Consider the following 20,071-nt stretch of genomic DNA (forward strand, 5'->3'; position numbering starts at 1 on the left):
CTGAAATAATAAAAAAAAAATAAAATAAAAAATAAACCACACAACTAAACAAAACTCACGCAACAAACATCTGAGAATCTGGACACTTCACATCAGTGTTTCGAAGTGTTTCATTAATATCTTAAGACAAGTGTATCAAAACCTTGGCATGTTTAAATTTCAAGTTGCCAATTTTATTTTAATTACACCAGAACGTTATGGCTGCTCAGCCAATACTGGGTCTGCTTAATTTGACTTAAGAGTTTAATATGACTTAACATTAAAAGCTCACGCTACCCCGAAATATATAATTTCACGCATACGTTGACATTCAACATTCAAGTGCCAGTGTTTTTTGTACTGTCTTTTGGTCAAGTTTCTTTAAGCTTTCAAAGAATCACTTAGGCTTACAAAAATAAATATTTGTCAAAATGTTCAATAAATATTACACAAAACTAGCAGCAAAAAGTATCTAGAAATCCATTGTGTGCAAAATAGTTGCTTCCCCATCTATCACTCCCATGGTCCCAAATAAGTCTCAATCCTGCCCTAGACTCCAAGCAGTGTTTTTGCCATTGCAGAGAGACAAAAATAAGATTTGAGGTTAAGGACACGTACACAAGACTTATATAAAAAATTTTCTGAATGTGCAATAAAAGAAGTTTTGTATAAAGTTATGGGCAAAAATGTACAAGGGCCACCTATATTTTAAATAGCACCATAACAATTACCTCAATACTGTCAAGTGCACCTACAAAAAGACTTGGAGCAAGGCACAAAACACTTGTAAAATCTATTGCACGTTAGATTTTTTTTTTGCCATTCCTATGCCACCAGAGTTGTTGAAATTTAGCTAACTTTATGTAGTTAAATTCAAAGTGGCAGAGGCGTAAAAGGTGGGAATTACTCTTTGGCCAGATTTAGCATTGACATACTAAATACAATGGAAACCTATGCAACTAAAACTGACTAAACTGCACACGTTAGCAGATTTTACACCTTGTGCAGTCATGTACATTTGTTCCACCAAAGATCTCAAAGATTTCAATTTACTCATCTGGAGCCATTTTACAAAGTCTACAGTAAGCCAAGTATGTTTATAACCTCTCAACGCAGCTTGAACAGAGTAATGTGAATCTGCATTAAAATAAAGCCTGCTGCATAATTCTTCCTGTTCATTCCCTCTTGACCAAAAAACATTAACACTAGCATGCGTTTAGCCCAAAATCAGCCAGGCCTGTCACAGAACCACAAAGTGCTGTGGTCAGCCAGCCATTCTGCCAGTTAATTTTTATTTTTTTCACGACAGGCTTAAAATTTAATGATGATACCTCCTAAAAACTATTTCAAGTTTCAGATAGTTTAACGTTCCCTGTAATGTTCGGTCCATATCTGGCTAGCTCACGAGTTACTCTTCTGCCTAAACATTGTTAAAGGAATTGCTGTATCGCGCTCTCTGAAAAACAATGCCTAACGTGTACGAACATACTCATACACCTATGTGACTGGAATGGCTTATTAAAAAGACTTCAGGTTCTAAGTACCTTTCCAGGATAGAGTGAGCAAATCAGAACTTAACTTCGTACAGTTTGCCACATTAGAAGCCATTCTGATATGCCTTAAGGTTTGGTTGCCTCAAAGAGGCAAACTTAACAGAAACCCTAATGCGGGCTGACTGCACGAGTTTTTCCCTTGTAATATTAAATGCATGGATGAAACGATTCCTGTTTTGAGTTGTATCACACCTGTGTGCCAAGGTTTGATTTCGCCCAAGTTCAATAAATTTATTTTCTTATAACAATTTAGATCTTGAGCAATACTGAGCCAACAGGACATCAAAATAAAAAGTTGTCTAAAGTTAAAGGCACAGTACATTAACAAACAAATTTATCCTCAGTCAAAAATAAATGCAGTTGTTGGGAAAGGGGTGGACTTGGAATTAATCCAACACTACAGCAATGAAATCTTCCAACACCATCAGAGTAGGTCTTTGTTTCCTATTGTGTTTTCTTCATGGCCCAGAGCTCCCTTGAAAAGAAAATTCAGTGGAGAATCACAGCTGGTAATGTACAAGTTCTTGAAGCTACACAAGGTATAGTCTGGCTAAAGTTACATGTGGTTTCCATATTAGCTTGTTTGGTTGAGTCTTTTTTTTTTTGCTGTAGATTTAGTTGCCCCACCAGTCAACTTGGGAGCTGCCACCGTAGTTTCCACCATAGCCATCACTGTTATAGAAGCCACCATATCCACCTGTGGTCAGAAAGATACAATGTGTTAGAATAAAAGGTCTTACGCATTAAAGTGATGCAATCTCTTCACACACTTGTTATCAAACCTACTTACAGCCATAATAGGGACACATTCATTCATCTATTCAGCTTTATTGAATGCTAAACCCTTGACAACTTGCTTTAAATATTTGTACAAACAAATGCATTAAGGGTTTCATCATTGTGAGATTAGCAATTAAGGGAAAGAAAGCTTCCATTCAGCAGAAAATGTTGTTGCTATAGTTAAAGGTCACTAAATATTAACACAGCTTACCGCCTGAAAAACCACGGCTACCACCATGACCACTGCTTCGGCCTCCACGACTGCTGCCAAAACCGCTGCTAGCACTGCTACTCTGCCTATAATCTCTGGCACCAAATCCACCGCTAAATCGACTGGAAAGAAGAAAGAAAAAAATGTAAACACCTCCCAGCCAACAAACCCTTTAAAAAGGGGTATTCCCATCTTCCAAGAGCCTATCCCAATATGTAGTAATATTAGCAAATACCTTCGAGATGGGAACACCCCTTTAAATTAAGACGTCCATAAAAGCCACAGGTCTGCCAACCCAAATTTTAGTTAAACTCCTACTCTGGCTATCAATACTATCTAAAGTAACGAGATCTATCATAAATTAAAATCAATCTTTAGTAATAAAATCAAAGTGCCTCATGAAGGGAAAACACTACTGTAAAGTGAAGACATGCAATACCAAAAGGCAATGAGGTTTACTATACAAAAGGAGGGACTAGAATGTAAACTAGGCAGTATATAGTGAGACAATCCTATTTTAGGCCTAAAATAGGATTGTGTGTCACTGTACACTACCTAGTTTACATTCTATTCCCTACTTGTGTAGTAAACCTCATTGCCTTTTGATATTGCATATATTCACTATTAGATTAGGTATACGAGAAAGGCTATTTGTTGTATTTATGGGTGATTAATCATACGGCCGAGCCACATAACTTTCTAAATAGTACCTTATTTTTTATATAATCACCAGTTAATACAAGCAACAATATACTGTTAAATTACCGTCAGGATACAGTAGCATCCCCTTCATGAGGCACAGATTTTTATTGCTATTGATTTTATTATAATTAATAAAGATGGATTTTAATTTATGATTGATCTCTTTACTTTGTATAGTATTGATAACCTGTATGGGTCTAATTCGTTGCATGAAATGCCATTAGCCTAATTTTTTGGACACTGTGGTAATAGATTTAGTTTTAGGCATATTTTTGTTGTATTCGGGTTGGGAGACCCTTGGCCAGTCTATCCTGGCCACATTTCATGAACATCTGAATTAGGCCCAAGATAACACCCTTTTTACCTTTTTGACCGCCCTCTGCTGCTACTCTTGTGATGCTGCTCGTAGGCCATGTTCTCCAACCAAGATGGTACCTCTTGTTTTGCTTCTACCAACAGGTCCAGCAAATCCTTTGTTATATTAATGTTCTTTTCATTGAAAAAGGATGTTGCAAGACCTATATAAGGAAAAAAAAATAAAAGGGTGTCAAATTAAGCTAGAGGGATTAGGTGTGGGCAACTCAAATACTTTTCAAATAAACCTGCCTAGCTAGATTAGAGAACAGTCACACTTACCAAGATTACCCACACGTCCTGTACGACCTATTCTATGTACATACTCCTCAATGTCACTGGGCAGGTCAAAGTTTATTACATGCTTGACATTTGAAATATCAAGACCTCTCGCTGCTACCTGTAACAGAAAAAAGAAAATGTTTGCACACGGCAATGGGACAGAAAACCATTCTGCTCACAGAAATAAACAATGCTTACTGCTGTTGCTACAAGAATTGGGCTTTTTCCAGAGCGGAATTGATGAAGTGCTTCTTCTCGATCTCTTTGAGATCTGTCTCCATGGATGCTTGTACAAGCATATCCTTCATGGTAAAGAAAGTCCTCAAGGGCATCTGCACCCTTTTTAGTTTCTACAAACACCAATGTTAATGAATCCTTCCCTGAAAAACAAAGTGATGTGTGATTAGCCAATAGAACCTGACTGTAGACATGTAGAAATTCTATAGAATTTCAAGACTAGTAGTTTATTACCAGTTGCATTAAGAAGATCTAATAGAAAGGATCGTTTATCCATTTCCTCCACCCAGACCACTTTTTGTGTAATGTTTTCAGAAGTGGAGCCTACTCTGCCTACAGCCAAGAAAATATATTCATCCAGGAAGTCTCGTGCAAGAATCTGGAGGGGAAATCAAAAAGAATTTTTTTTTTTTTTTTTTAAAGAAAAAAATAAAATGTAATATATATAGCATTGTGAAAGTATTTGGCCCCCTTGAACTTTTCTACCTTTTGCCACATTTCTGGCTTCAAACAAAGATATAAAATTCTAATGTTTTTGCGAACCATCAACAAGTGGGACACAATCGTGACGTGGAACGAAATTTATTGGATATTTTAAACTTTAACAAATAAAAACTGAAAAGTGGGGCGTGCAATATTATTCGGCCCCTTTACTTTCAGTGCAGAAGTTTAGTGAGGATCTCTGAATGATCCAATGTTGTCCTAAATGACAGGTAATGAATGATATATAGAATCCACCTGTGTGTAATCAAGTCTGAGTATAAATGCACCTGCTCTGTGATAGTCTCAGGGTTCTGTTTCAGGTGCAGAGAGCATCATGAAGACCAAGGAACACACCAGGCAGGTCCGAGATACTGTTGTGGCGAAGTTTAAAGACGGATTTGGATACAAAAAGATTTCCCAAGTTTTAAACATCTCAAGGAGAACTGTGCAAGCGATCATATTGAAATGGAAGGAGTATCAGACCCCTGCAAATCTACCAAGACCCGGCCATCCCTCTAAACTTTCATATCGAACAAGGAGAAGACTGATCAGAGATGCAGCCAAAAGGCCCATGATCACTCTGGATGAACTGCAGAGATCTACAGCTGAGGTAGGAGAGTCTGTCCATAGGACAACAATCAGTCGTACACTGCACAAATCTGGCCTTTATGGAAGAGTGGCAAGAAGAAAGCAATTTCTCAAAGATATCCATAAAAAGTCTCGTTTGAAGTTTGCCACAAGCCACCTGGGAGACACACCAAACATGTGGAATAAGGTGCTCTGGTCAGATGAAACCAAAATTTAACTTTTTGGCCACAATGCAAAACGATGTTTGGCGTAAAAGCAACACAGCTCATCACCCTCAAAACACCATCCCCACTGTCAAACATAGTGGTGGCAGCATCATGGTTTGGGCCATGGTTTTTCTTCAGCAGGGACAGGGAAGATGGTTAAAATTGATGGGAAGATGGACAGAGCCAAATACAGGACCATTGTGGAAGAAAACCTGTTGGGAGTCTGCAAAAGACCCAAGACTGGGACAGAGATTTATCTTCCAACAAGACAATGATCAAACAAAGCAATATCTACAATGGAATGGTTCAAAAATAAACGTATCCAGGTATTAGAATGGCCAAGTCAAAGTCCAGACCTGAATCCAATCGAGAATCTGTGGAAAGAGCTGAAAACTGCTGTTCACAAACGCTCTCCATCCAACCTCACTGAGCTCGAGCTGTTTTGCAAGGAAGAATAGGCCAGAATTTCAGCCTCTCAATGTGCAAAACTGATAGAGACATACCCCAAGTGACTTGCAGCAGTAATCGCAGCAAAAGGTGGCACTACAAAGTATTAACTCAAGGGGGCCGAATAATATTGCACGCCACACTTTTCAGTTTTTAATTTGTTAAAAAAGTTTAAAATATTCAATAAATTTCGTTCCACTTCACGATTGTGTCCCACTTGTTGTTGATTCTTTCCCAAAAAAAAACTAGAAGAATTTTATATCTTTATGTTTGAAGCCAGAAATGTGGCAAAAGGTAGAAAAGTTCAAGGGGGCCAAATACTTTCACAATGCACTGTGTGCACGCACATATATACATACACAATTTGTAATTAGTGCTCTGCTCTTGTATGTGGTCTTGTCTGTACCTGAATTTCTTTGGGGAAGGTAGCACTGAACATCATGGTCTGCCGAACACCCTTGGGTGGCATGGTGTCTTGCTCAACAATTCGTCGAATTTGGGGCTCAAATCCCATGTCAAGCATTCGATCGGCTTCGTCCAACACAAGATATCTACATAAAGAAGTAGAACTGCGTTAAAAAACAATCGTGTTGTGATATTTTGCATTTTTTTTTATTAATCATTCTATCCCTGGTATAGTATTTTGTATTGCAGCCTGATCAGCCTCCTGTTAAATTTTAAGCAATAAAAAAAAAAAAAAAAAAAAAAAAAAAAAAAAACCATTTGTTCCTGTGCTAATCTTTTAAATGCGCACCTGCTATGTACTGTGTCTGACCATACCATAGCTCCTGGTAAGGGAGAAAGAGATTATACAGACATGACAGCATGGGATGGCAGTCGATTCTTTGAGGTAAAACACTGCTTAAAAAACAGGCAGTGAAATAGTTTACCTCACAAAAAGAATCAGCTGTGATCACATGCTGTGCCTACGGTATAGTCTTTTGCGTCCTCGCCTGCCCAGGTGATGTGGTATGATCAGACAGCCATTACACAGTACACAGCAGGGGCACATTTATAAAATATTCTCAGCACAGTGACATTTATTCTAACACATCCAATTGTGGAACGTTTTTATTCCAAGATCGATTAAAATGTACTTTGTTCGTGGGAAAACCCATTTAACACTTAAATGTCAACGTCATGGCAGCTGCGGCATAAAGGAAGGTGAATTGTCGGGATAGAAGTACTGTCACCAACAGCTGCAGTTGGGACCAGTCAGCTCTATAAACACAGCTGGGACATGTATCGAGGTCAGCATTTCAGCCTGATCCATACACATGTAGTTAAGAGGTTATCTATTGACAATAGTCAATCAGCAGAAGAGCAACAAGGATAATGCATTGCAAAGAAACACTAACATACTTGCAACAGTCCAAGCCAATCTTTCCGCGCTCCATCATATCAACTAGACGACCCGGTGTGGCTACAAGCAGGTGGCAACCTCGTTCCAAGTCCCTAATTTGCTGACCAATGTCGGCACCACCATATACAACACAAGGTCGGACTCTGGACCTATAGGCAAACTAGGAGGAAAATGAATGAATGGTTGAAAAGTGAAGACAAAAAGAAAAAGAAGAAGAAGTAGTAGTCAATGGTTGTACCTTTCTGGCTTCTTCATAGATTTGTACAGCCAGTTCCCTAGTTGGAGCCAATACAAGGGACAATGGAAACTGTTTGCGCCTTCCATATCTCCCATTATCCTATAAAAACAAATAGAATTAACAAACAATATTTAACATATATAGATGGGATTTCAATCCAATCCAGAAATTAGATTTACCTTTAAGTGTTTCATGTCTTCACCAGGACCATCTGCATATATCTGACTTAAGATGGGGAGCAAAAAAGCTGCAGTTTTGCCAGAACCTGAAAGCAGAAGATTTCCAGTATAAGGCCACGGTCACACATTCAGATTTTACATCAGTATTTGTAAGCCAAAATCAGGAGTGGAACAATCAGAGGAAACATATAATAGAAACAAGTCACCATTTTTTCACCCACTCCTGGTTTTGGCTTACTGATGTACAAAACTCAAATACTCAACACATGTATGTGGCCTAAATTGGAGTGTACACCTCATTAGCACAAAAGTACAGGAATTCTGATAATTACTATCCACAAACATTTGGCTAGATTCCCACTCCCACAAGTCATTGTGTCATTTTCTATTTACTTGGTTAAAATAGCAGCCAGATGTTACTCGGGTCCATAGTAAGGCCACAGCCCCACTATCCGTATTCGGTCAGTATTTCTCAGGAGTGGGAGCCAAAACCAGGTGAGGAACAATCAGAGAAAAGGTATAATAGAAACAAGTCACCAATTCTGCATTTATCACCCACTCCTGAGAAAAAATACTGACCGAATAATGATAGTGGGGCCGTGGCCTAAGATACAGAATATTACCTATGAAGAGTTTTGGCACAAGTAGCACTTTGGAATACATAGCTTTGAGTCTTTCCCATCGGTTTTTCAAAGACCCAAAAGAACCCATGATCAAAATGTTTCAAACATATTGAGTGCCATTTATTTTATAAGTGAAACAAAAAGTGCAAGACCTTTGATATTGAAACTTGCCAAAAAAAACAAACAAACACCCTAGTCATGGCTGGTGGTGGTCTCATTTGTATGCTTAATTTTAGAAGTACACTCTAGACTGCATCACTAATGTACAAAGTTTCACAATGTTTGCCTACACCTCAGCATATACAGCGTGCTGCGGTATTCTTTTGATGGTGTACTGAAGCTTACCAGTCTGTGCACAGGCCATCAAATCTCGTTTCTCTATGATAATTGGAATTGCATGCTTCTGAACTGGGGTGGGCCGTGTGTAACGTGTGAGTTGAATATTTCCCATAATTATTTCTCCCATGTTGACATCGTGGAACTGCATTAAAAAGAAATGAGAACGATTATTTTCCCACTGTCCTAGCAAGAGTGTAATACAATACATATATTAAACAAAAAAAAACAAAACTCTACAATACCGGTGATAACACAACTTTAGAGGGTGTAGGTGCATCTGACAGAACTTCAAACCACCCCCAGGAAAGGATTAGTGGCTACAATAATGGCTACCTGCAGTCACCACAAGGAGGTACTTACACTATGGCAATTTATACATTCCACTTAATTGAAATGCAGCAAGCTCCAGTGAGATGGTGACAATGTTATTATTCTGTTTTATGAGATACAGCACTTCAGATCACCTGCACGGACAAAGCTACGGCCATTTTAAAGAAATTAAAATCAATTTCTTGAACATTCTGTGCTGGTTAAAACTTAAGGATGGGCAGGGGGCGATGGGTTGGGGTTAGAGGAAACCCTGTGACACGATGAATTTTCCCAATGTTTGCTGCACACAGAAGTCATACATACGCTTTCTATGTGTGGAGGACAGTTCGTGCCTGTAGCTTCAACTGGAATGTCATCATACTTCTCAAAGTTTATGCCAGTATTGCTTCCAGAAAACAGCTCCCTAGGGGAAGAAATGGATGATCAATCAGTGGGAAATAAACAAAAAGAACAAAGCCATGTATATTACTCACTGTTCTATGCGATCATTTGGGGCAAGAGGCTTTGACCAGTCATCTTCATCATTTCGCTCATCTGTCCAACGGCTGCTGCCACGGTCGAATCTACCAAAGCCACCCCTGTCACTACGATTTCCCATGCCATCATAGCCATCTGTACGACGATCATCAGATCTATAGGCAAGTAAACACAATAAAAAAAAGTTTGCATCCTCTCAAGGAATTTTTTTTTCCCCCCAGCATAGGATGCAAATTATGCGGTTTAAAAAATTTATAAAAAAAAAGAAAGCAATAAAATACAAGTGTCAGGATAGAGTGAAGGTATAGTATTTAGTTATAACTAGTCAGTTATAGTTGTGGAGCAAGTGGTGGGCTCTCCTTCATACACTGCAGACTGACGTTCTGTGGTGTAGTGAAAACTTACCTGAGGCGCAATAGGTCCTCTACCAGTTAAGACTCTGGTTGCCAGGGTGTGAACAACGCACAGGACTACCCCTCAGGTTTATTGGTTGTGGAGACTGATCTCACCTTACTTGTGTGCACAAAACACAAGGCATTTAACAACCATGTCATTTAGCCCCCCATTGCCCTACCAAACATTAAAAAATATTAAACTGCAACACATGTACAAGAGGGTCACTAAACAGCAAAAAAAAGCTGCCTAGATGAGGAAAAAATGTAATGCCCCTAGAGGAAACCTATTCATAATTAATAAGGCACAAAATGGCATTTGTATCACAATGTCAACTTGCATTTTGGGTTTCCAGTACTCTCATACATTTCAGGACCAACCATACACTACTCACATACATCCCTGAAAGATGCTAATTGTACACAGGTCATTCACACAAAGCATATGGCAGCAGACTTCTTTAGGAAACGATTCAAACATGGAACACTAGTTCGATAATGTTGCAGTACTAGTAACTAAACTTCTGAATCCCAGTCACCACAATCATATACTAGGTTGTGTACTGGTTGCATAGTAGTATTTGTGGTATTCTGCATTACAGTCACTCAAACCAAGCAAGAATAATTGTATACAACACATTGCACAGAACCTACCTCCGTGCCCCACCACCCCTGTCATTAAATAAACTTGGTCTGCCACGGTCACTTCGTGACCCGAAACTGCTGTAAGCATCTTTGTCTCTACCAGAAGTCCACCCAGAGTTCTCTCGGTCATAAAATCCTAGAAAGGAAAAATACACAAGTGAGAAACAGCAAAATATAGGACAAACACGTGTGACAAGCAATAGGGGATACCTACCACCCAACGTGAAGCAGGCTTGAGGCACTCTGCTAATGAAAGCAGTGCCGGAGAGAGGGTGAGCGATGCTTGGCTGTGAAACTCGGCCCACAGCCCAGTCACTCAGGGGGTGATGCCAGGTCAGCTTCAAGTTCTGGAAGTTGACATGACTTCACCGGACAGAGGCAGCAGCAGCGGGGTTCAAGTGATGGGGATGAGCAGCCAGCGATAGCGCCACCCACAGGCACATTAGGAAACGCAAGGTATTTGAAGAAAGCCTTAATTCGATCTGCCCACTACACATTCTAGTGGACAACCTCTTTAATATGGAAATGAGTCGTTAAAAATCTATGGGCTGGGCACAGATCTCCCCAAGAGTCTACCTCCAGAGATTATTTTAAATGAAAAGGGGGCATTACCTGTGTGAGACATCTGCTTTCCTGATCTCGCTGCAGCTTCCACAATGTGTCAAGGTGACCAACTACTATGTTGTGGAGCTCCCACTTGGTAGAATATTGAATATTCATTTTACTTAACAGCGCGCACACTGTACCCGCAGCACGCTCAGAGGTAATGTGTGCCCAACTATTAAAGACCATGAATATTCACTACAACCCACTCCCATGGGTTGTAGTGAATATTCATGCTCTTTAATAGCGGGCACATGTGACCGCCGGCCGCAGCAGGAGCCACGCTGTGGGTACAGTGTGCCGGCGCTATTGAGAGTGAATGGTCACTGCTCCCCATGCCCACAGTCCCGGCGTGGGGAGCAGTGACCATTCCGGCACAGCATTTCAGTGTGAGCTGCGCATGGCAGGGACGACATGCGCAGCTCACACAGCGAGATCAGTGTCAGCAGCAGAGTGGGACGCAGCGCTGGAGCAGAAAAAGTATAATTGTTTATTTTTGCGTGTGCAGCGTGATGGGGGATCAGGGGGTGCCATGCACACCAGCATGGAAGGGGGGAGATCAGGGGTTGCCATGCACACCAGGATGGGGGGGGGGGGATATTAACAGAATTGGGGGACATTACTCCTATAACAGTGTCAGTAGCGGGCCCCTCCCCCTTAACAGTGCATCAGAACCACATTTTCTGCTTACATTTTTTTTTTCTATTTTCCTCCTCTAAACCCTAGGTGCGTCTTAGTCTGAATAATACGGTATATGAGCAACTCTGTTCACAGGACTCAGGGTGCAAAGACCACATCAGCAGGCCATGGCTGTCGGACAGGAATCCTGTGAACCTCAACCTGCCGTTTCGGATTAGTAGGCCAGAGTGATGTTCGCATGAAGAGAGTCACGCAGCAACAACTGAATTGCACTGGGCTTACAAATCAGAACCGGTGCTGGGAATTCTCTCAAGTAGAGGCAATTTGCAGTTCACAATGACAGCTTGACCAGGATAGTGCGAAGTGCTTTGCTTATCTCTATTAATCCCCATTACACAAAATGACCAATAAAGCATTTAAATGAATCCAACCCATGTTTCGTGAACATGGAAAGCAAGGTGTGGCTTACTGTTAATTGGACATAATTACAGGACTAGTTACCTCTATCAGTACGACCAGTGCCTCTATTTGCATATCCGTTCATGCGACTATCGCGGTCATCTTGAGTCCCGTTCACATAGCCATTTCCTCCACGGCTAGAGTCCCATCCTGCATCTTGTGGAGTGAAGAAAGTAATTTACATTGGTGCTGACAGAAAACCGTCCATTGGTGGCAAGTTGTTTTCAGGTAAACAGTGCTTTGTGGACAATCACCCAAACCAACAATTTAAAACTAGTGTCTAAAAGCAAGCTAAAGCAAGCTGACATACCCCGGTGTAATGCATGTTACATGCACATTAGTGAATTATTATTAGAGCTGCCAGATTCCCACAAGTGAAGTAGAGTTCATTACACCAATTATGTAATGCCAAGAACATAGCAGAGATCACAATTTAGGCAATCTAAGTCTTCTAAAATAAGCCTGCATTGGAGTCTGTTTAATGGGAAATTAAAACATCAGACTATGGGCAAGGCCAAGATATAATTTTACCAAAAACATCAAAAAACATGCTCAGGCTAACAGTAAACACCCAGAGTAAAGAAGAGAGCCTTATGCTAAAAATCAATAAATCTTTATTGGAGACAACATAAAAAAATACAGAGTGGCTTCTATAGGGGACACCACTGAATCCTGACTTCTAGATAAGTTAGCTGCTACACTAAAGGCCCCGTCACACTTCGCGACGCTGCAGCGATCCCGACAATGATACGACCTGTCAGGGATCGTTGCTGCGTCGCTATGTGGTCGCTGGTGAGCTGTCAAACAGGCAGGCTCACCAACGATCAGGGGAGCAGCGACATCGTGGAAAGAATCTTTCCACAAGGTCCTGCTCCTGGTTACCAGCCTGCTGAAGCAGGAGCAGGCTGGTAACCATGGTAAACATCGGGTTACTAGGGGCACACGCGCTCCTAGTAACCCGCTGTTTATCATGGTTACCACTCTTGATACGGTGAGCGGGAGGTTACCGCTCACTTTAGCAGGCTTGTAACCATGATAAACAGCGGGTTACTAGGAGCGCGTGTGCCCCTAGTAACCCGATGTTTACCAGCCTGATCGCTGCTCCCGCTGGTCACACACAGCGATGTGTGCTGACCAGCGGGAGGGCAACTACCAAAAAAAGGTCCAGGACATTCTGCAGCGATCTCACAGCAGGGGCCTGATCGCTGCAAAGTGTCACACATAGCGACATCGCTGGTGAGGTCGCTGTTGCGTCACCAAAGCCTTGACTCCGCAGCGATCTCGGTATGTGAGACGGGGGGCTTAAGAGGTGTGATAGTCACAATATGGGATACGTTATAGATGGTCAAGTGACTCCACATATGATATATCACCACAGACTGCATAAATGAAATCCCCAACAAAAAAAAATTGTTATAAACAGGTGTAATCACAAGAGTATATCAGAGGATTCAGTGGTGACCCCTACACAAGCCACTCTGAATCTTTATAGGAGACAACATATAAAAATATGTTGATTTTAACATAATGGTTCTCTTCTTTACTCTGGCTGTTTACCTGTAGCCCGATAATGTTTGATATATTGTGTGAAGTGCTGTTAGCCTTATTGTTTGGACATTGTGATAATTTTACCAAAAAGTTGAGATATATAAAATTAATGTATTTGCAAGTAAATTGTAGGATTTACTCACAAAATGGCAAGAGCAATTATTCAATTTTAAAGGGAACATGAAAGCTGCCCCCAGTTCCCCTAAATCACCACCATGACTGTATAGAAGTTTTTTTGCTACATTTTAATAATACCCTTGTTGCTTAGCGATTGCAAAATAAATGTAAAGCTAGCTTTAAACCCTGAAAATGTAAACGAGTGAGGGACTAGTCAGAAGGAAAGGGGAGTGGGGGTTGATGAGGATTTCCCCAGAATAATCCTCCCTCTTATTGGGTAAGCCTGCTCCTGTAGGAATGAGTGACATTACCACCGGCTCGTTGGAAATCATATGGCTGGCAGAGTCCTGCACCCCTGCAGCCTCTCTGGCCATGTGCAGTGCACTCATGAAGCTGGGGAACTTACACCCAAACTTCATTGCGCATTCCCTGGGAGGCAGAACAGTGAATGCATGGGATTTGCAAAGAGATAGCGGGGACATCGCTCTTGCAAATCATGTCAATTACACCCACAGGTACACGATTACATAATGAGATCATGGATTAGTCCAGGCAAATCAATGCCACCCAGCCCCTCCAGCCAACTAGTCACTCACTGATTTATGTAGCGCAAGGTTTAAAATAACTTTTGCATTTATTTGGCAATCGCTAAGTAAAAACAAATAAATAAAAGGGGCTTATTAGAATGAAAGAAAAGGGTGCAATATAGTCATGGTGGAGGTTTAGTGGCAGCTGTCAGGTTCCCTTTGAAAACAGATATTGGGTCACAGTGGCCCTGCGTGGGACTCGCCCCTAGGCCTCATTCACAATAGCATTTTAGGGTGACTTAAACTGCTATGGAGAATAGCCATAACAGAACATAAATGCAGGCTATAAGGTATAAACTAACCATTAATTTGGGTCACGTGGAACTGTTACAATATCTTAGGAGTGTGCAGAAGACAGAGCAATTTAATTAGGATTCCACTGCAATTCACAGGCAGCTCAATGGCTAGCTTATGCAGTCAAAGCTATTGTGCAGCCAACACACCAAGACAGGTAACCAACCGTACCATTCCTTTGGGACCACCAATCACCGTAGCCCTTATACACATCTACAGCTGGATACTGACACCTTGGGTAACCTACACGATAATAGAGCTTTCAGAACACATTTTACAACCCATTTAGAATTCATAGAAAAGCTAAATAAGGGGTAAAACTATTAGCTTTGTGCCTGAAACCCTGGGAGGTTATTTTGAGGATATTTATTGCAGATCGCTGACACTTGTGCTTACAAGGGGAGATGTGTGTGTAAAATACATAAAGGGCATCTGCAATGGCATTTTAGTTACTTTATACGTTAGATCTGAGATTTTTCTGCACTTTAACATGAACTGCAGCTGCCAACACTTACCATTTCTTGAAGCTTCTTTGTTCCTTAGGTGAGGAGGAATGTAACGACCTTCTACGGTTAAAAAGGCAGGAAAAAAAAAAGTTAAAAACGCCTTGACATGCTTTGTATATGAAGGAAAAGCAAGTATACTTACTAGTTGAGGAGCCACCACCACTTTGACCGTCAGCTGAATTCAAGTCTAGCCCAGCAAACTGATAAAAAGAAAGGATTGCTTACTTGAGTATATTATCAGAAATAAAGCCTTTAAAGGAAGCCCCTGGAAAGTTTACTTGTAGACAACCATATATGTAGTGCATCCAGATCCCCATCTGGTACATGTATTGCAGTATACACGTTACAAACAGGACATCTTCTGGCTACACATGGTACTGCAGCCAAGGAAACCAGCAAGACATTAATAAAGACAAAATGGAGAGGTGCCAACAAAAGATGCTTTAGTGAGGTTGCCACCTTGCCAAATACCATGGAAATTCAACATCACAAGTTACATTCTGTGGGTGGAGAAACTGGGTCTTGTCATAATAAAAAAAAAAAGAATATCCACCATCACCCATGATGTACTGCCCAGAATACCAGACTGCTCAATTAAAATATTATTTCTACAAGAATTCATATAGCAATCCGGATATTAGAGCACAATAACCTGAACACACATAGGCTTCATGAACAGAGCAAAATGAGTGGGGACAGGATAAATCCGAAAGTCAAACTCTCCTGATATCCAAATTAGTAATCCGCCTAAGGAAATGGAGCTGTAGACAACATCCGACATGTGTAAAACTAACAAAGAAACAAGAACTAATTTGGGTCAGACTGCTTACAGAGGATCTGTCACCAAATCTTACAATACAAGTAACATACATCGTTACATAGATCTTAAGACATGATGAAATGGGAGTACTTTGAAAGTCTTGCAAAGTAAGAACATCCATCTCATCAGGTCTAATCTACATCTGTTTAATAATATATGTAGTTTGTATTGTGTTATTAAAGAGGATGCGTCACAGGACTTCACAAGTTTCTGCTAAAAGCGCTAATTAAAGGTGTATTGGCATCTTAGAAATTTATAGCATAACCAAAAGGATATGCTAAGTGTGATTGACCTAGAAATCCATGTTTGGAGACCCAAGTTTATCTCAAAGATGGAGAGAGGGAGGGGGAAACCACCTCTCCATTTACACAAAGGATCCAAGACAAATTGTGGGGTGCCTGCATCTATTAGACATGTGCCATAAGTATCTGAAATTATGGCCTACTGCTCATTTAAAGTGAATCAGTCAGGTGCCTTAACAGACCAAACCCGCTAAGATAAGAATACATATGCCAAATCCTGTATTTGATGGATCTGTCACTAGCACTAGAAATCTAAAGGTTAAATAGATTGTAATGAGCCCTGAGCGCCCCTTGATTCTGACACGCTCTTCTATTTTGTGATGCATCACTCCACTGCAGAGATATTCACATTTGTTGCTTTTGGAGCACAGTATGTGAAATCTCTGCTCTGGGAGTTTCCTCACAGTTAACTCTGGGGGCGGTGTCCACTTCCACTCACCCCAGCTAGTCAGACACTGACAGGTTGCCATTGCCAGTGTCTGGGAGAGGAATTTATGTTCACGCCCTCAAAGAAGACTCAAAGCAAAGATTTCACATACTACGCTCCAGGGCTGTGGAGTCGGAGTCCATTTTGTTGGACTGACTCCAACTCCTAAAATATATAATAAATTGGGTACAGTAGGTCAATGCAGTTTGTGGGGAATATTTCTTCATAAGAATTTGGGAAAGTTATGAAATGTCCTATAAAAGTCTGTCCTATTCCTGATCTAAGGGTCTAGACTTTTAGCTGAGATGAACCTGTGCTACAATAAATGCATCACTTAAACATGAGCCATGTATGAGGGAGTCGGAGTTATGGAAATTGAGGAGTTGGAGGTTTGGTTTACAGAATCCACAGCCAAGTTTAGTAGTTATGGCGCAAGACAATTTCCCTTTAAAAGTGAAAGGAAACAATCGAGTTCTGACCATACCTACCCTCAAGAGTCTGGGGATCCATATATACAATGGATGATCAAGTGGCCAATGTTACCCAATGTGTATCTGCAGGGTAAGAACTTAGAATGTCAAAGACGTGCGAAATCAAAGGGGCAGAGGACATGATTCTGGACATCATGTCACTCATCCTATTTAACACCATAGGTAAGCACCATCCAGGCTAAAAGTCTGACCTCTAAAGAGGATATTAAATCGGGGTGGGGAAAATATATATATATATCCCCTCAAAGCTGACAAAACACTGCCAGCAATATCAGTGGTGATGCCCGTAGCTTAGAGTAGGGCTGCTGAGGACAGTGATTGGCAATTACATGCCACATAGATGGAACCACTGGGCAATGGAAGAAGTTAGGTTTCATCTAGTAGCATTCACCATGAGCTGGAGCGACTAGCCATTACACAGAACGCACAGGCCATCTTCGGGATTACTTTATCCCCCTTAAAGCCATCTAGCTGTGGTCCTTTACATAAGGGATGCTTGGTCTTGGCATGTGATGGTGTGAGGCACAGGAATCCACGGGGGAGCGGAGTCGCCAGGCTGGTGCCATGTAAGGGCCGGATCGCCCCCCGAGCCACGTGTTCAGGGGCTGTTTACAGGGGCCTGTAGGCCTCACTCGGCGATGGCAGCCTCCCGGCCCGTCACACAGGATCGCGTAGTACAGCTGGCCGCTGCGTGTCTTCCCCCTCCCCCTTTCCTCTCACAAAGGCCGCCATTGTAAGGATGCGACAAGCAGGCCCGACTCCACATCACAGCCCGAGACCCCGGTAACACGAAAGAAGAAACCGGATGAGCGCAGAGGGAGTGCCCGGCACACGAGCAGTAATTCCGGGTGTGCGTCATCACCCCGGTGTCCGCGGATCTCACACCCGGAGCGCAGCGCTCACCCCCGAATACACCGCCAGCCATGTCCCGGGAGGCGATTCCCCCCCAGTGTCCCCCCTCAGGAGCGGGAGGGAGCGCGCGTTATGTAAGTGCGCACTCAGGCTCCAGCACTGCACTAGGCCGCCATTGTCTGCCCGCCGCGCTCCCCTCACACGGACACCAACTTACCTGCTGGTCTAGACCGTGAACATTTTCGACGGCCACATGACTCATAACTAAACGATAAGGCCGGGATCCCTCGAGCAGGAAATGGGTCGGTGTTTGCTGACAGGAAGGTAACGGGAGTGACGAACGCAGCGGCCGCCTCACAGGTCTCTAACTTGGTGACGTGTGTGAGTAACAAAAAAAATAAACTTAAAACAAAAAATTAAGAATTTGTCGCTAGTACTTCACTCTAAGGCTGATTACTGGCGAAGCGAACAGTGTGAGTAGCTGCTCCCAACTGATCGCTCGTCCAACCCGGGCCGACTTCTTAAATAGAGACGACGTACGAATGACGTCAATACGTATGTGGCCGGCGTTCGAGGAGGCGGGGTCGGAGAGGCGCGCTCCCGAGTGAGGGCCGAGGCTCGGCTGTGCTGCGAGAAGCGCTTGTCTCCGGGCAGCCTACACGCACGTGCGCCTATCACAGGCAAGGACGAGGCCTCACCAAACATCGCGAGATTACCACTTAGCTCCATAGTGTGCGGGTGTCGCTGTTTGTGTTGCATGGGCCGGATGCGGATTCTCGGCGGGGATAGAATGTGCCGGCAAAGCGGGGAGGTCGGGTGTTCACAGCCATTTATATGGCGTCCTGATGGAATTCCGCCTTCCAGCGCATTGAGGCTGTAGCAGTACGACACCGGGCCAACTTCAGTTGCGATGAATGGGAATTTCTCAATAGACGTCGTCCCCTCAATTTACATGGTTTGGGCCAGGATATAGATACACAACACACACACAGTCATACAGCCAGTCCAAACCATATAAAGGGAGGGGACGCCGTCTACTGAGAACTCCCATTCTGTATGGCCTGTGCCCCATTTGTGCATTGAGACCACAAGATGCTGCGAAAATACAAATCCGTCTGCGTTTGTATGAGTTGCTTGTTGCAAGTCACAATATGAGCCCATTCACCACCATGTGAAGCGATCTCTGGCCACGAGACCTGTGTGTCCGAGCAAATCGTGGCCATCTAGCGCCAGCGTCACACCCTAAATTAGATGGTGTTGGACAGAAATTGCATAGATACCTGCATGTGGAAACTATGGTCATTTTGTGGCAGCAGCCATGCATCGCCGCGGTCTTTTCACTGTTTTCTTGCACAATCACTTAATCTTGCAGGTAAACAGCCATTTCACATGCAAGACTACTTGGCCATTCATAATGGCCACAAGGCTGTCAGGTGTCGCAGCTGTTTCCCTGTAAAGTGATTGTGCCAGGAAACGACCTTGGCGGTGCTGTTAACAGCTGCAACATGTGAACGCAGCCTTTGGGTACATACACACAGAGTCTTTTTGATATTTTTTTTTGAGCGAAAACTTCAAATTTTTGCACAGTTTTGAAAGTTTCCTGCTCAAACACTCCTATGTGCACAATGCCTTACACAGGAGGATGCCCTTCCCCCAACAGGTGCCAATCAACCATGTAGAAAGTTCACACGGTGCTCATTAACCTTCATAACGGCTTGGTCTGTCTGGTTAATGACCAACTTGGTTTCATTCAAAGAATCATTATTTTTTCAATGTTCTAGCTAAGGGATGTCGGACTCAAACACGCAGAGGGCCAAAGTGAAAAACGTGGACAAAGTCGAGAGCCAACCAATATAATGGGCCACACATAGTCCTCCATACAGAATAATGGCCCCACATAGTCCTCCATACAGAATAATGGCCCCACATAGTCCTCCATACAGAATAATGGGCCCCACATAGTCCTCCATACAGAATAATGGCCCCACATAGTCCTCCATTCAGAATAATGGCCCCAC

The 20,071-nt window shown here is 42.3% G+C and overlaps 1 protein-coding gene across 2 annotated transcripts; it reads right to left on the reverse strand.

Moving 5' to 3' along the window:
- Positions 1–700: 700 nt before the first annotated feature.
- On the reverse strand, positions 701–18,580 carry DDX3X (DEAD-box helicase 3 X-linked). 2 transcript variants are annotated; one of them, XM_073667268.1, is made up of 19 exons: positions 18,271–18,580; positions 15,304–15,361; positions 15,171–15,221; positions 14,827–14,898; positions 12,152–12,265; positions 10,418–10,544; positions 9,368–9,526; positions 9,198–9,297; positions 8,571–8,706; positions 7,603–7,688; positions 7,424–7,522; positions 7,185–7,345; positions 6,229–6,373; positions 4,333–4,477; positions 4,060–4,241; positions 3,862–3,979; positions 3,590–3,743; positions 2,524–2,645; positions 701–2,229 (listed from the first exon to the last, which is right to left on the reverse strand). In XM_073667268.1, the coding sequence occupies exons 1-19, from the start codon at positions 18,313–18,315 to the stop codon at positions 2,147–2,149; spliced, it is 2,157 nt and encodes a 718-aa protein (XP_073523369.1). In that variant the 5' UTR covers positions 18,316–18,580; the 3' UTR covers positions 701–2,146. The 2 variants fall into 2 exon arrangements, with proteins under 2 accessions (XP_073523369.1, XP_073523370.1); XM_073667269.1 differs by lacking the exon at positions 14,827–14,898 and having other exon boundaries at positions 18,271–18,579.
- Between the last annotated feature and the right edge of the window lie 1,491 nt (positions 18,581–20,071).

The sequence above is a fragment of the Phyllobates terribilis genome, unplaced genomic scaffold (assembly GCF_046119375.1).
Source record: "Phyllobates terribilis strain yellow unplaced genomic scaffold, ASM4611937v1 Scaffold_2__4_contigs__length_985480577, whole genome shotgun sequence".
NCBI classification, from domain to species: Eukaryota; Metazoa; Chordata; class Amphibia; order Anura; family Dendrobatidae; genus Phyllobates; species Phyllobates terribilis.